Here is a 15068-nt window from a genome sequence, read left to right on the forward strand (position 1 = left end):
ATTTTTCTTTTATTAATTTTCTTTAAAAAATTATTAATATAAAACACGTAGCTTAATGGAAATAATAATGATGATAATAATAATAAGACTGCAAATATTTCTATGGCTAAATTATTATAAGTACGTTTGTGCTTAAAATAAAATGTAAGTGATATATAATATATTTTCTTTTCACCAGTGGGTTTGGGCATTTAAATAGAATTTTAGTAAGGCGTGCAATTTTCATACAAATCACAAATGTTTCCGAAGGATGATAGCATTTGATACAGCAAATCACTTTACAATTCTCTTCATCATCAAACTACTTCTACTTGGCGCACTTTATCATTGTGGTTCGGCGAGGGACCTTCCCATAACTCCAAAAAATCCTTCCTCATCCAAGAGATGGCTATAACAGGTCCCAATGTAGAAGGTACCTGCACAACATATTACCATTCAGGAATCCATAACAACAATAGTTTAGGGCTCGAATGTGGCTGCCCGAATATGAAATTCAAAATTTCTATATACCTTAATAACTACTAGATACAAAAACGAAGCAAAACTATCGGTGACATATGGCAAGCCTCTTAAAATAATTTCTCAATAACTTAGAGATTAAAAAAGATCCACGACTCTAAATCTCCGATTCCAAGAATGAAAAAGGAAAAATATCAGCCATAATATATGGTTGAGAATATAGTGTTAGTTAGTTAGGTGGAGATACAAATTTTCGACCTATAAGAAAGGTTACTACCTTAACTGTTGAGTCGGGCTTCAATTGTTGAGGTAGGCTCAATTTGGTCCAAATGTATCATATTATGTTATGATAGAGGAAATTTATAAGAACAAAAGCTCAAGATACAAAAAGATTCACTAATTGAACTAGTTTGTAAGTAGGGAAATGTGGAGGACAACAGAGAAGCGGAACAATTTTTCCAGAAGTCTAAGCTCTTGTGAAAATATGCACACATGAATTGACGTAGAAAAGATGAAATGGCTTACCAGATACAATAGAGCAGGTTGAGGTGAGTGAGTCAAGACGCCGGCAGCTAGAGCAGTCACCAGCCCAATGGCATACCCAGGTAGAGCATACCAAATATACTTGTGGCCGCCCCTTGTGTGGATATCTAAGAGATTGACTGTATCCCTACTTTTCCGATGGTCGAAACAAAGAACTAGAGCTAGAAACATGGCAGGAATTGCCTACAATATGAAACAACGAACATTACAGAAACACCTTAGATAAGCAGCGAATCGATCGACGCAGTGTAGGAAGGATACGACTATGTAACAAAATGGAGTGAAATTCACAACAAAACCTTCTACAACATTCTATAGAGTTGCTAAGGAATGTTTAAACTTCCAACTGTAACCACTCAACATTTTTTACCTCAAGTTTTTTAAATAAACCAAAAAGACCTTTGCACCTCCTACATTCATTAAATCAAAACCCATATGCTATTATTTCACCCTATAACATACGAGAGAACTTAGAAATGCACGATGCTTAATATTTTGAGAGAGTTATTTAATTCTCGAAGGATAACCCACGAATTCTTCTACTTTTAATTGCCCTAGGTTCTCCCTTCACAAGATCAATTACCATGTTGAATCCTCAAGCATAAAAGTTCACCTGAGATGGATAACATCCAATCAAGTACCAAAAATTTTATTGAACACCAGCAGTAGTTACCATCATAATCAACATAACAAACAGCAAATAAGTGATGACAATTTCCACAAAAGAAATAATCCGGATGTGACAAGGTTTCTCTGATGTTAATTTCCACCAGATTTTAGAAACACACACCACAATAATTGATTTCACTATGCGTATATTGACATGAAATACAATTGCAATATGAAGTAAACAGTTCAATGTGACCATATGACATTTAAAAATTAAAAAAAAAAAAGCTCAACACCCTAGCTTAGTGCTCACAGTAGGCTGGTGATTTATGTGCAAAAATATTGAGACAACACATTAATATCTTCATCTCTTGCTCCTATGCTGCTTAATTTCAAAACCAGATTTTTCTCATTATAGTTTAACTACTCCTTAGTATACGTTGAGGCTTTCATCCCTCTGTAGGCTCATTTTCTCAATGAAATTAGATATTCCAGCTAATATGTACGCACACACACAAAAATGTGATTCTATAACATGAAACCCTAGTTTTGGGATATTTCATCAACTCGGACGAAAAGGATTGTATTTTTTTTTTTAGGTAGACAATCTTACAGAAATAGATCCCTAAATATCCATATGCAGTCAGAAATGTTTGCAGAGTCTAGCCCTGGGAAGTAAGCGATTTACATATGATAGAGCATAATGTTGAGCTGCAGGGTTTTCTAACCTTGGTTAACATTGCAATTGTCTTTTAACGGGCAGATTACTAATTTCATGAAGTCTTTCCAATGAAAGATGAACAACCAATTAAATATGCAAAACTGCAGAAACAGAAAATTGACAACTGATGCTGGAGGAAGTTATATGAAGAGAGATAGTGCAAGGAAAATACAAATGCATACCATATCACCAAGACCAAGCATCATGAAATCAGTGGCATGTTTTCCTGGAATGACTCCACCAAGTAAGTTCCTGGGAAAGACTATCTTGACGGGTAACTCGAGCTTCTTAGTTATCAATTGCAAACCAGGAAGACTCAGACTATTAGCAACTGTGTGAACAGGATTTGATGCTTGCTGAGTTGCCACAGATACCATTACATTTGCCCCAAAGAATCTCTCAGAGAAGAAGACCCAGAATATATCATATACAAAGAGACAAACGAGGAGCATTGCACATACTTTAACATTAGGGAGACGTACATGGCTGACAAATGCAACACATATTGAAATTCCTAACAAATTGTTCAAAATCCAATGCCCAGAAACAAGCCAAGCTGCAACTAAACCAGAACATACCAACAATAATAACCCTTGAATTCGTGTAAATGACTTGGAACAACACCTCGATACATAAGGATCAGCCAATCCAAACTGGGACTTTAAGTAGGCCATGTAGGGAGCTAAACAGAAGAAGAGGGATGAAACAGAAGCAACAGTTGTGAATGCAGTAAGAAGTTGGGACATGGAAGAAAACAGGTAGAACATCAAAAGCAAACTGCAAGAACTCATAACTGGGATCATTAACGCTTGGGATCTGTCTAAGGTAATGGATGCTTCTGAAAAGTCATGGTTTCTCTCCATTTCCTTTCCATAATTTAGGGCCCGGAAAGCAGATCCAAATGTAACAGCCACTGCAGTCACAATAAGAGTGACAGGTGCAGGTTCCAGCAAATATAGAAGTTTCCACAAAGGCTCCATAATGAACTAATTGCGTTTCTTCAATTTCGTTGTCTATTTTAAAACTCCTAAAATTGTAAATTAGGCAACCAAAGTTGCATTCTTTCTCTGATGTATACTTGACCAGAGAAATTTGTGCAACCTGCAAGACCAAAAGCAGCAGTTAATTAACGAAACACACACACACAGCAAACAGAACCAAGAGAGTTATCTTCAGAACAAAAATCTGTTAAAACTTGACTCAAATATGAAGAACCATTCAGCAAGGTTGAATGCTCGCTTTCAATAATCCACCATTTAAGGTCATCGCAGAAAGAGTATTTTTATACACGATTATGCAATAAATAAAGGTTATGAATGGTGAAGAATAAATAAAAATGAGCCATAAAAAATTCAACCAAACAAATAAACACACGTTTGAATGAAAAGCTCCAACAATCACTGCAGTCGGTTTCCATCCAGCTTACAACTAAATCACTATAAAGATAGCAAAAGATGATCAACATTATGTGAATAAGCCCAAGAACCGAAAAACTTACAAACACAGCCTATTGTATATCAACTACCAACCATCGTAAGGATTAAAATCGCAATTCCTCGAAACAATTTCTCGGTTTTCCTCAGATAAAGGGTCGACGGGGCCTGGAATTGCAAATCCCATCATTTTTCCAATTGAAACACAAGTCAATTGACAACATTTATCCACAGACTAACATGTATCTAGGGCAAGAACACTAAAGCAATAAAATCCTACGCGTATTGAAGTAGAACAAGCGCGTACACAGATTCAGATACGTACACAACAAGCGATCAAAGTTGTTGAAAGACGAGATGATTGCAAAATTAGGGTTCCTCAAAATCAGAAGATTAACAAAGAAGACTAACCTTGGACTTTGAAGGTCTTCAAACTCAAAGGGCTCTCCCTTCTAGCCACTCTGATCAGACAAATCTATTCACTCGAAGTGAAGAGCTGAATGCTAAGGAAATTTTAGTTCGCTGAATTACAAATTCGGCGTTCTTATGAAGTAGAGAAGTGTATTTGCACATACAATATAAGAATAGAATATGACTAAAACAAGAATTAAGAATATAATGATTATGTTATATTATATATTTAGTTGGTGCCCTTTAAAGTTTGTACCACGTATTTTAACTTCACAAAATATTTTTTTAATTTAGAGTATTTTATACGTCATTTTTCAAATTTAATATTATATATAATACATTTTAAAATAAATTAAATTAATAAAAAAAAATGTATTCCAACTTTTTACTCTCTCAAAAATATTTTTTAATTTTTAAAACACTTTATAAAAAAAAATTAAAATAAAACTATATTTAGAATGATTTTTTTTTTTTTTTGTCCTTTACCTTCAAATATCTTTTAAACTTTTAATAATTATTAGTTTTTCAAAAGTAATCTTTTAATCTTTAATTTTTATTATTTTTTTAAATTAATATCCTTAAATTTATTTTAAATATATAAAATATCAATAAACTTTGGAAAGAAAATGCTTAAATATATAATTCAACGATTCACCATTTTTTCAGTCGTTAAATTTTTTCCAATTTCTCGATCTTTTTTCTCATCTTAAACACCATATCTATAAATAAAACGAACAGTTCTCTTATTTTTTTTTTTTAGTATTTTAAACAATATAATAAATTTCAACTAAATTTAAAACAATGAAGTTAATTATTTGAATCTTGAAATATCTTGTATTTATGTTCGAATGATTATTTAAAAAGTGAAATAAGATGATATTAAAAAAACGAGGAGAAAATATGAGAAATATTAAAGAGTATTTTTTATTTTAAAAAATATCTTAAAGTTTAATTATATTTTTAAAAAATAAAAATATTAAAACTTTTCTATCTGAAAGCATTTTTTTGTGTTTAAGAATATTATTTGATTTTTTTTTTTTTTATGTTTATAAATATTTTTTAGATAATACTTCTTTTTTATTAATTCAACCTTAAAAATACAAAAAAACAAAAGTTTATCAAAATGAAATAAATGTACAAATTTAATATTGGTAAGTTATAATTATAAATCATACGTAAATATGGTGAGTCAAATCAACTCAATAGCCTGTCCGTCACAATTCCTTCCATTATTTTCCAGTTTGACCAAAATTATTCAACGCTTTAAGTCAACAGTCCCTCTCTTTTATAATAATTAATTTTAATTTATTAAAGCAAAATTATTTTATTTAAAAAATAGCACAAGAGAAAATATTTTTAATCTGTAATTATTATTATTATTTGGAAAGATTGATTAGGAGATTTTTAAGGTAAATGACGCACTAGAAAAGGCAAATTAATCAATAATGATTGTCAAATATTGAAACAAATTACTAAAGTTAATCCTACATTTTTTAAACTTTTTAAATAAATCAATTTTCTTCCTTACCATACAAAAAATATAAATTGATTTTTTTTATCAATTTTAATAATATAATTTTTTAATGTTTGTTTTAGTTTATTTATTTTATCTCATTCCTATATGATATATCACTACTAGACTTACATGCAATTATTTTTATTTTTTTAATATAAAGTTCATATTAATGGCAACTCTCGTAAATAACACCATATTCAATGTCAATTGCTTAGCCAACTACTACGTAATAAACACACACGTAAAATCTATAAAAACCCCCCGTTCTTCTTCCTCCCTCCTAATAAATTCCAATTCCGACGAGTCGCTGATCGCCGGTGACGCCTGAAGATGAATCCAGCCGCCTTCCGACCTCCATTCCTAGCAGTTCTGTTTCTTCTTGCTGCAGCGCTACGGTCACTACCGCTCGCCGGAGCACGGCTTCAGGTGGCGATGACGGTGGTTAGAAATGCCTCTTCCGTCGGAGCCTGTAAGTGAAATAGATATACATTCAGTTCATTTACTTTTCTCTGATGGAATTTGATCGGATTCTGTTTTGTTTTGCATTTGGAACAGTTTGTTTGGACGGCAGCTTGCCGGCGTACCACCTCGACAGGGGATTCGGCGCCGGAGCCGGAAACTGGCTTCTACAGTTCGAGGTCAATCATTTCTCTTCAGTTTAATCTTAACTTATATTTTGCATATTTCTATTTTTGGATATTTTAATTAATTACGGATAGTCCAATGAGCACACGACACGTACGACTCCTACCACATACTTATTAACCCTCAAATGGGCACGCGAGGTAAAAATAAAATAAAATAAAATAAGAAATTAAAAAGAAAAAATCGAAATAAAATATAACGGATAATTAGTAATTAACATATATATACTATTTTTTTGAAGTGGCATTTTTGTTTTTTATTTCAAAAGACATTATACAAATTTTAAAATAATAAAATTTCTAAAATTTCCAATTATTAATATTCTCGTCAATTATATAAAATTAAAAATAATTATTTTTAATAAATTTGTGAAAGTATTAATAAACCTATCTTACAGAAATTCACTATAAGAAAAGAACTCAATTATTATATCATCGGTAGAGGCAGTATGAATTTTGAAACAGTAATCTTTAGAATATAGGATAAAAAACCAACTAATGTCGTTTTTTTTTTACTTGATTCAGTTAACTATTAGTTTAGTTGTCATGTGTTAAGTCACGATGAATTCATAGTCTAGTGAGATGAGACGTATATAAATTTTTTAAAAATAAATAAATAAAATGTAAAGTTTAGGGGCATATATGTAATTTAGCAGAATTTAAGTATGGTAAAGTTGAGAAAAATAGGGAGGTGGGTGGTGCAATGACGTGGAGTCTTGTTTGGAGAGAGCCAAGAGCCGTAGAGGTTCAACGCAGTTGATGAACAAATGGGAAGACTTCAATGGTATTCTCAGCAATAATGCTTCTCTTAATCCAGGTATATAATCCATTTTAGCCTAATTAATCTCTTTCTCTCCAATTAGCGAGCAATATAATCTCTATTTCCAATCTCATTTAGTACGAGTTAAATAATAAGTTTTGTGTATGAACCAGATTTTTATAATTGGAACCGTGTGAAGCTGAGGTACTGTGACGGAGGCTCATTTGGAGGAGATGCATTGTTCCACAACGGGGTAAATTTTCAGACATTACTGTTATGTTTCATGTCCTTATTTATAAACCTCGTAAACCCATGTCTCTGTCTAATTTCATGTCTTGGTTCCAAACAAATTACAGACATCACCGCTTTATTTCAAAGGCCAAAAGATATGGGAATCCATCATTCTTGACCTTCTACCAAAAGGGTTGGGAACAGCAAATAAGGTATTAACATAAAACATGTCTTATTATGCTCTTCATGTGTAACCATTGATTCCTCTCCTATATCACGACAAAAATACAAAAAAAGAATGTCGGGATTACCTGGTTTCAATAAATGCCCGCATTGACATTTTCCTTACTAGTCATCAATTCTTACTCCCCTAGATTATATGATACTTAAGCAGTAGGGTTATTTCTTTGCTTAGAGTCATTCCTTCGATTCTTTCAAATTATTTTCAAATGTATTTTCTCTCTCACGTTTTCTAAAATGATTCTCGCAAACGTGACCTGAGGCTCAATTATACACCGACGTTGTTTGTGAAATTCGAATTTCTCACGACTAACTTGTTCACTAGGTTAGAACAACTACCACATCATCACTGTTCTATTGCTGTAAGAGTGCGATTGTGACGAGTGGTATATTATTCTTGCACAAAAATGTATATTTTCCTTCGTTTCAAGGACTAAAGTCCCGTTTAATAACTATTTAATTTTATAACTTCGTTTCTTTATAACGGGTTTGATTGTTCTTACGAAAACATTCGAAAAAACGACATGGATGCTAGAAATTGAAGCTATTGTTGTATTGCAGGCTTTGCTTTCTGGTTGCTCAGCTGGGGGTCTAGCCACGTTTCTGCACTGTGAAGATTTCACCAACTATTTACCAAGAAACGCCACTGTCAAATGCTTGAGTGATGCTGGATTTTTTCTTGACTTGTGAGTTCTTCACTCTTTCTCAATACCCATCTCCAAAGTTCATGATTTTGTGTGCCTTTTTAATGCTTCATCTTCCCAGACAAGACATTGGTTCAACACACACCATGAGGGGCTTCTTTAAGGATCTTGTGGCTCTCCAGGTACCTCACTTTCTCCATCAATATCAACACATTTTAATGTCTTGTTTAATGTGATACCCACAAGGTGTGTGGATGACAGGGAATGAACCCAAATCTGAATGGAAACTGCACAGCCTCTTCTACCCTTCCAGATTTGGTACTTGTTTACTTACATTAACTTCATTTTACGTTACTTTACATGCTTCTAAAGTTCTTGTGCGCTTCATAATGTGCAGTGCATATTCCCACAGTATGCCTTGAAGTACATAGCCACACCGTTTTTCATTCTGAATTCAGCTTATGATGTTTACCAAGTAAACAAATGTTGTTCCTTTTTTATGTGATAATGTAATTTAAGTGTCAATTTCATTACTGATTTGAAGCCCTTTGAATAATGAATCAAATAGTTTCATCATGGATTGGTGCCACCATCTGCTGATATACATGGACGATGGAAACACTGCAAAATGAATCCAGCAGCCTGTAGTAAGCAACAGATTGAGCAGCTGCAAGGTATCTCTCTACATTCCCCTTCCCTAATTTAGTACAAGAAATTTAGGCTTAGTCCCTAGTGTTCGGGTGTTTTTCAAGTTCGGTCTGGTTTAATTTTCAAGTTCGATTCTGTGTCGGTTGGAGAGGGGAATGAAGCATTTTTTATAAGAGGGTGGAGATCTCTCTCTAATAGACGCATTTTAAAATTTTGAAGTTGACCGCAATGTGTAACGGGCTAAAGCGGACAATATCTACTAAAGGTGTGATTTGGCTGATACAAATGGTGTCAAAGCCAGACACTGGACGGTGTGTTAGCAAGAACACTGAGCCCCCAAGGGAGTGGATTGTGAGATCTCACACGGTTGGAGAGGAGAATGACGAAACATTTCTTATACGAGTGTGGAAACCTCTCTCTAGTAGACGTGTTTTAAAACCATGAGGCTAATGGCGATTCATAACAGGCTAAAACGGACAATATCTATTAGCGGTATCCTTGAGCTGTTATAAATGATATCAAAGTCATACACCGAGTGGTGTGTCAGTGAGGATGCTGGCCCGCAAGGGGTAGATTGTGAGATCCCAGTTGAAAAGGGAACGAAGCATTCTTTATAAGAGTGTGGAAACCTCAACCTAACAGACGCATTTTAAAATCGTGACGATACGTAATGGACTAAAACAGACAATATCTGCTAATGCTGTGTTTCAGCTGTTACATAACTGATCCGACTTTGTTTGGTAGCCGAGAAAGCTCATATATCCTAGATACGTGGTCACCATGAAGCGGAATCGATTCCCTCTAGGTCTCTTTTACATATTCAATAAAATTCCAATTTTGTAGTGTTCATATATTATCATTCATTTGAATATTTAGGTCTAAGATCGAGTATGCTTTCTGCATTAAAATTGTTCTATCAATATTCAAGCAAAGGAGGAATGTTCATAAATTCATGTTTTGCTCATTGCCAAAGTGAGTCACAAAACACATGGTTTGCAAAGGGCTCCCCAACAATTGACAACAAGGTACTTCTTTCTTAATCACAACCCACAAATTCAGAAATGGGTTTCGTTTTTTAGTCGTTAAATTACTCGAAAACTTTCAAATTCGTGTCAAATAAGTTATTGAACTCGTACTTTAATCTTTTTTGTTCAAATAAAATCATATTTTGCAGACTATAGCAGGAACAGTTGGAGATTGGTACTTTAACAGAAGGAACATAAAGGAGATTGATTGTGCTTATCCATGCGACTCTACTTGCCATAATCTTATACCATAATTAACTCTGCCAATAATCAAGCAAATTCTTTTGAAAAGATTATAAAGCAAAATAGCTGTTCATGGCAGCTTCTTCACAGGGGAGGACACAACACATACCAGATAAATTTATAGCACAGATTATGTAATAAAGTTGTATTTAACATTATAATTCAAGTTTTGACGGTCGAGCGATTTCTCGACCAACAGTTCACAGGTTCGAATCGAGCTAATAAAACAGAAACGTTTTGAATGAAACAACAGCATTTTAGTTTATAAAAGGCTCAAGGAAGTAGGAAAATTAAGGGTGAAGGGGGGTTACAATGAGAGGAAGGCCATGGGCAGGTCTTAAAGAGAGCAAAGTTGCAGGAGAATGAGAATAATTAGGAGACAGAGAGAGTGAAAACCTAGAGAGAATTAGCGTTAACACAATCTTATACTCCATAGAGGACAAGTTCTTACCAATGCACATTCTCCCACCAAATCCAAATGGCAAATATCCCATCTTGTGGTTGCACCCGCCACGAATGCTGTCCTCCACGAACCGCTCTGGCTTGAACTCATTCGCGTCGTCGCCCCATAGATCCGGGTCGCGATGCATTGCGACGATGTCTATCCATATGTTGGTCCCTTTTGGGATGGTCATGCTCCCAACATCAATGTCTCCTTTTGCTTGTCTTTGTATGTTAGGAGCTGATGGGTATAGCCTAAGTACTTCACTGAATACGCATCCCATCTGTCACGCATTTTATCAAACACCTTGTGGTCATTAACGAGAAATTGAAGTTTTAATTAGGATGATAAAGTTATCATTGCCCTAACCTTTTTGAGTCCAGAAAGCATGTTGAAATCAATTTCCTTATCTCCAATAACCTCTTTGATTTCCTCTCGTAAAATATCTTGCCACTCCGGCCGCGTTGCCAGAAGCAGGAGTGTCCAACTAGTCGCCAGCGCCGTCGTCTCATGGCCGCCAAAGAAGAAAGTCTTGCACTCGTCCACCAATTCTCTTGTCGTCAGCCCCATCTTTCCGCCGTCGCCGGTGCTCTTCTCACCCTCAATCAAGCGGCTGAGCAAATCAGAGGAGGAATCCTGCGACAGTTTCCTCTTCGACACTAAGGATAAAAAGAGGCGGTCAATTGCAGCGCCAAGCCGCTTGGCGCTTAGGGTTCGGCCCGGGCAGAAAAAAAGGCTGCTGAAAGGAACGCCCACGTAAGTGCTGTTTTGGAAGAGAGTGAACTGAAGAGCTCTGAGGTAGTCGAAGGCGTCTCGGCCGCCATCGTTGCAAATTCCGAAACTGGCCTTTGCGATAATGTCGCCGGCGGTGGCCGTGATTCCTCTCTCCACGTCGATTTCGCCACCGGCGGAGTTTACGAGGCTGCTCCACTTGTTTAGCATTTTAGTGGTGGACTCCACCATAAACTTTGTCATTGCCTGCAAAAATTAAAAAATTCGTTAATTATTTTTTATTTAATTATCCAAAAAGACCATATCACTAACTATGAACTACTTAATAATTTTATTTTTATCACGTGACCTAAACATGTGATTGGGACGTTCTCCATATAATTTTAAATGATTATAAAATATCAAGAATAATATTATAAATTTTTAAAAAGAATGAGATTTTTTTTGAAATAGATAATATAAAAAAATTATATTTTTTATTTTTAAAAAAAGGGACAAATCAAAATCAATCTTATCTGTCAAACCATCAATTAATCATTTAATTAACTTTTCATTCGATATATGGGCAATATAATGATGTCATATCTCCACCATAATAATCCACCACTAATATAAACAAATATTAATTAATCTTTTTCCAATAAATAAAAAATTAAACAAATTAATCCTTCCTACCATATATTTATTTATTTATTTATTATTATTTTTTTTTGGAAATAAGTTTGTTTTAGAGTTTTAAGTCGAAATTAATAACAAAGTGTTGAGTTGTAAAAGGTCTTATTTGAAAGAAGGAAATAAGTTACCTTCAAGTTGGCGGGGTTGAAAGCGGGAGTGAGAATGTGTCGATGGCGAACCCAGTCGTCGCCTTCGGTCATGACAAGGCCATCGCCGAACATCGGTCTCCTATCGTTTCGGAACACGGCTGGCTTCCCCCAACCCTTTGCCATCACAGCTTCAGATATCTTCTTCATAAAGTGTGGGTCTGCAATGTATAAAAATGGCTCTGTCCCCAACCAATATATAAACTTCTTCCCTATAACACAAAAATAAATACACATTAAACCTTTAAAAATACAAAAATAATTAAATCTAAAATTTTCAAAATAACAGTTATTATCTTTAAAAAAAATCATTTTTATATATATGGGATAGCTATTTTGAATTTACATTAAAATATTCTTAATATATATTTTTTTTAAAAAAGGATGAATATGTGATGTCTCAGGTTGGTGGGGAGGAGAACAAACCACCTTCTATAAGGACAATATCTGTAGTGAATTTAAGCCGTTACAGAATTAGATATAAATTTAAATTTTCATATGTTATACTAAAAAAAATATATTGTTATCACTGCTTATCAATCAAAATGTCACATCGGTGAGTATAATTCGACAGTAATTGATATGTAATTTTTCTCTCGAGTTTAGAATTTCATGAACTGGAGCTTGGTGCATACCGATTTTGTTAAGAATCAAATAAAGAAGAGAGAGGGGGGGGGTGGGGGGTTAGTTGATTACCATAAGAGGCCTGCCATTGAGCGAAGTGAGGGAAAACAGTGGAGTGAATATCATGGGAGACCTTGGAAGAAGGGAAGGAATGGGGATCGCCATTAATGGCGGCGGAAGCTTTCCTTATCCTCTTCATCTCAGCAATGTTTCCAAGAGGAAAGCTTGGAGGAGGACCTCGAAACCCATTACGCTTCAACTTTTGAAGAGCCAAAACAGGCAAAACCCACCATGAAACCACCACTTTCAAGAACAAAACCATAACTAAAACCCATGTAATTAACCCAATGGAGAGACTAATTACCACCATTTTGTAAAGATTAAAGCTTTATTAAAATAAATTGAATGAAGAACAAGAAGAGAGGAGTTGTAATTTTGTGTTGGTGGATTAGGGTTTATATAGAAGAAGGGGAGGAGGAGGAAGATGGGTTTGTGTGGGAATATGGAAAATATTTGACCTTTTTTTAAAATGGATATTCACATTTCACAACAAGGGAATATTTGACTTTTATAAATAAAATTATTTTCTGTATAATATATGCTTTTTAATGTTAGATTATGTGACAAAACTTTGGTAGATTTATAAGATTAAACAAAATTATAATAATAAAAAAAAAAAACTGTTACAAAACCGACCTTAAAAGTCAATCAATATGACAGTAGAAGTAGAGGTCAAATTGTCGGTGCATGAACAGAAAATGTCGTTTTTTAAAATGTTTAAAATGTTTTATATTGTTAGTGGTGTATTTAATTGGATGCCTTTTTTGGGCTTTTTTTATTTATTTTTTATTTCCTCATTCTTCGTACAGTTTGGGACACGAACAAAAACAACCTGTCCATCATCCGTTCCAATTTGTTTCTCATGCATGAAGTGAAATTAAACAAGAATACTGTTTTGTTTTTTGTTTTGTTTTGTTGTTTTTTTTTTTTTTTAATTGTGATTATTTCTCATAAATAATTTTTTATTACAGTTTTTATTTCCTTAAATGAATATTTGAGATTTCAAGAGTGTTTTTAGATTGAGTTTAACTGGGTTTCAACTTTTTTAAAAAAATCCAATTGTTTGGATCTTGTAAATTTATAAAATATTTATTTATTTTTTTAAATATTAAAGAATAACTTACAACTCAATTTTAATATATATTTCCTACCTATTTAAAAAATAATTATGAAATTAAAAAATTAAATATATATATATATGGGAGGAGAATTATTTCATTTATTTGAATGATTAAAATAAGTTAATAATTCAATTAAAATTTTATTTTTTTTAAAACACCTGGTTTTTAGTAATTTTTAAAAATATTAAAATGTTTATTTTTCATGTCTTGCGTGACTTTTAATCTATTTTCAAAACTTACCAAAGATAAAATATACATTTTTGTTCTTTAATTTTAAGGACTAAACAAAAGAATTGTTGAAAATGCAAGGACCAAAAAGTAATTTTACAAAATTTAAAAGATAAATTTGAAATAATTAAATACATGTAATCAATAATCATTTTTAAACCATCACTAATGATGTCATTAGTTTGCAATTAATTCAATTACTTTTTATAATTATGTTTTGTTTTAATATAACAAAAAACATGCCACCAATTTCATTAAAAGATAATAACAGAAGCAACATAATTTATTTGATAAGTACGAGAAAAAAAAAATTATTGGATTAAATTATTTTATAGTTTTAAAAGAACCATTAATCACATGCATGAAAAATAAACGCAGCGGGTCCCATTCCACGTATGACGGTCAACTCTTTCGGTAGTTGACTGGCATGCGGGAAACCCTAAACAGATAGGACACGTGGCATCATCACCATGGTTTATTATGTGCGACCCGACAATTTACTCTCAACGGTTTTGTTATTAGTTTCGTCATACATTTAATGCTTTTTTTTGACGGTTAGTACCCACTGGAAGCCAAATGGACGGCTACGATTCAACGAGTTAAGAGCTTAAGGATAAGTCGTAATTTTATTTTTTAATTTTATTTAAATTACATCAAATTTAAAACATTGGGGCCTACAAAATATGAATGGTTTTGGTCCCATGTGTTATTATGTGGTCGGTTAAGTCTCTTCCAAGGCTACTTTATCAAGCCTTGGTCAAATTATGTGCTTTTTTTTTTTTTTTTTTTTTATAATTATGTTGTCTCAAATATTCATATATTTTTATTAATCATTATGTCGTAGTTTCGATTAAATGCAAGGATGCACACGCTAATGTTCTCTATTTTACCATATAAAATCTATTTTTGGATT

General features: G+C 33.4%; 3 protein-coding genes across 4 annotated transcripts; 1 reads left to right on the top strand and 2 right to left on the bottom strand.

Moving 5' to 3' along the window:
* Window positions 1-132: 132 nt before the first annotated feature.
* On the bottom strand, window positions 133-4365 carry LOC111802122 (signal peptide peptidase-like 1). Of its 2 annotated transcripts, none has more exons than XM_023686386.1 (4): window positions 4177-4365; window positions 2515-3433; window positions 985-1185; window positions 133-416 (listed from the first exon to the last, which is right to left on the bottom strand). In XM_023686386.1, exons 2-4 carry the CDS (start codon window positions 3310-3312, stop codon window positions 297-299), a joined length of 1119 nt encoding a protein of 372 aa, XP_023542154.1. In that variant the 5' UTR covers window positions 3313-3433; window positions 4177-4365; the 3' UTR covers window positions 133-296. The 2 variants fall into 2 exon arrangements, with proteins under 2 accessions (XP_023542154.1, XP_023542156.1); XM_023686388.1 differs by lacking the exon at window positions 4177-4365 and adding an exon at window positions 3831-3935.
* Window positions 4366-6010: 1645 nt separating this feature from the next.
* LOC111802033 (pectin acetylesterase 9-like) lies at window positions 6011-10173 on the top strand. The gene is made up of 12 exons (XM_023686290.1): window positions 6011-6161; window positions 6248-6330; window positions 7024-7153; window positions 7270-7349; window positions 7453-7539; window positions 8129-8253; window positions 8333-8393; window positions 8473-8529; window positions 8609-8686; window positions 8780-8885; window positions 9736-9884; window positions 10034-10173. The coding sequence occupies exons 1-12, from the start codon at window positions 6023-6025 to the stop codon at window positions 10136-10138; spliced, it is 1200 nt and encodes a 399-aa protein (XP_023542058.1). The 5' UTR covers window positions 6011-6022; the 3' UTR covers window positions 10139-10173.
* Window positions 10174-10262: 89 nt separating this feature from the next.
* On the bottom strand, window positions 10263-13159 carry LOC111802031 (cytochrome P450 714C2-like). Its single transcript, XM_023686288.1, has 4 exons — window positions 12819-13159; window positions 12105-12334; window positions 10939-11547; window positions 10263-10852 (listed from the first exon to the last, which is right to left on the bottom strand). Exons 1-4 carry the CDS (start codon window positions 13114-13116, stop codon window positions 10418-10420), a joined length of 1572 nt encoding a protein of 523 aa, XP_023542056.1. The 5' UTR covers window positions 13117-13159; the 3' UTR covers window positions 10263-10417.
* Window positions 13160-15068: the final 1909 nt, after the last annotated feature.

Source organism: Cucurbita pepo, chromosome LG09, assembly GCF_002806865.2.
Source record: "Cucurbita pepo subsp. pepo cultivar mu-cu-16 chromosome LG09, ASM280686v2, whole genome shotgun sequence".
NCBI classification, from domain to species: Eukaryota; Viridiplantae; Streptophyta; class Magnoliopsida; order Cucurbitales; family Cucurbitaceae; genus Cucurbita; species Cucurbita pepo.

Bases quoted from the DNA above. Each gene is read 5' to 3' on its own strand.
- LOC111802122 (XM_023686386.1), bottom strand. From the start codon at position 3,312: ATGGAGCCTTTGTGGAAACTTCTATATTTGCTGGAACCTGCACCTGTC. The intron at 1,186-2,514 runs GTATGCATTTGT...TTCATATTGTAG, and splicing joins TGCTTGGTCTTGGTGATATG to GCAATTCCTGCCATGTTTCT. The intron at 417-984 runs GTAAGCCATTTC...TATGTTGTGCAG, and splicing joins AACCTGCTCTATTGTATCTG to GTACCTTCTACATTGGGACC.
- LOC111802033 (XM_023686290.1), top strand. From the start codon at position 6,023: ATGAATCCAGCCGCCTTCCGACCTCCATTCCTAGCAGTTCTGTTTCTT. The intron at 8,886-9,735 runs GTATCTCTCTAC...TTGAATATTTAG, and splicing joins ACAGATTGAGCAGCTGCAAG to GTCTAAGATCGAGTATGCTT. The intron at 9,885-10,033 runs GTACTTCTTTCT...CATATTTTGCAG, and splicing joins CCCCAACAATTGACAACAAG to ACTATAGCAGGAACAGTTGG.
- LOC111802031 (XM_023686288.1), bottom strand. From the start codon at position 13,116: ATGGTGGTAATTAGTCTCTCCATTGGGTTAATTACATGGGTTTTAGTT. The intron at 12,335-12,818 runs GTAATCAACTAA...TTTGTGTTATAG, and splicing joins TCAATGGCAGGCCTCTTATG to GGAAGAAGTTTATATATTGG. The intron at 11,548-12,104 runs GTAACTTATTTC...TAATTTTTGCAG, and splicing joins TCAACCCCGCCAACTTGAAG to GCAATGACAAAGTTTATGGT.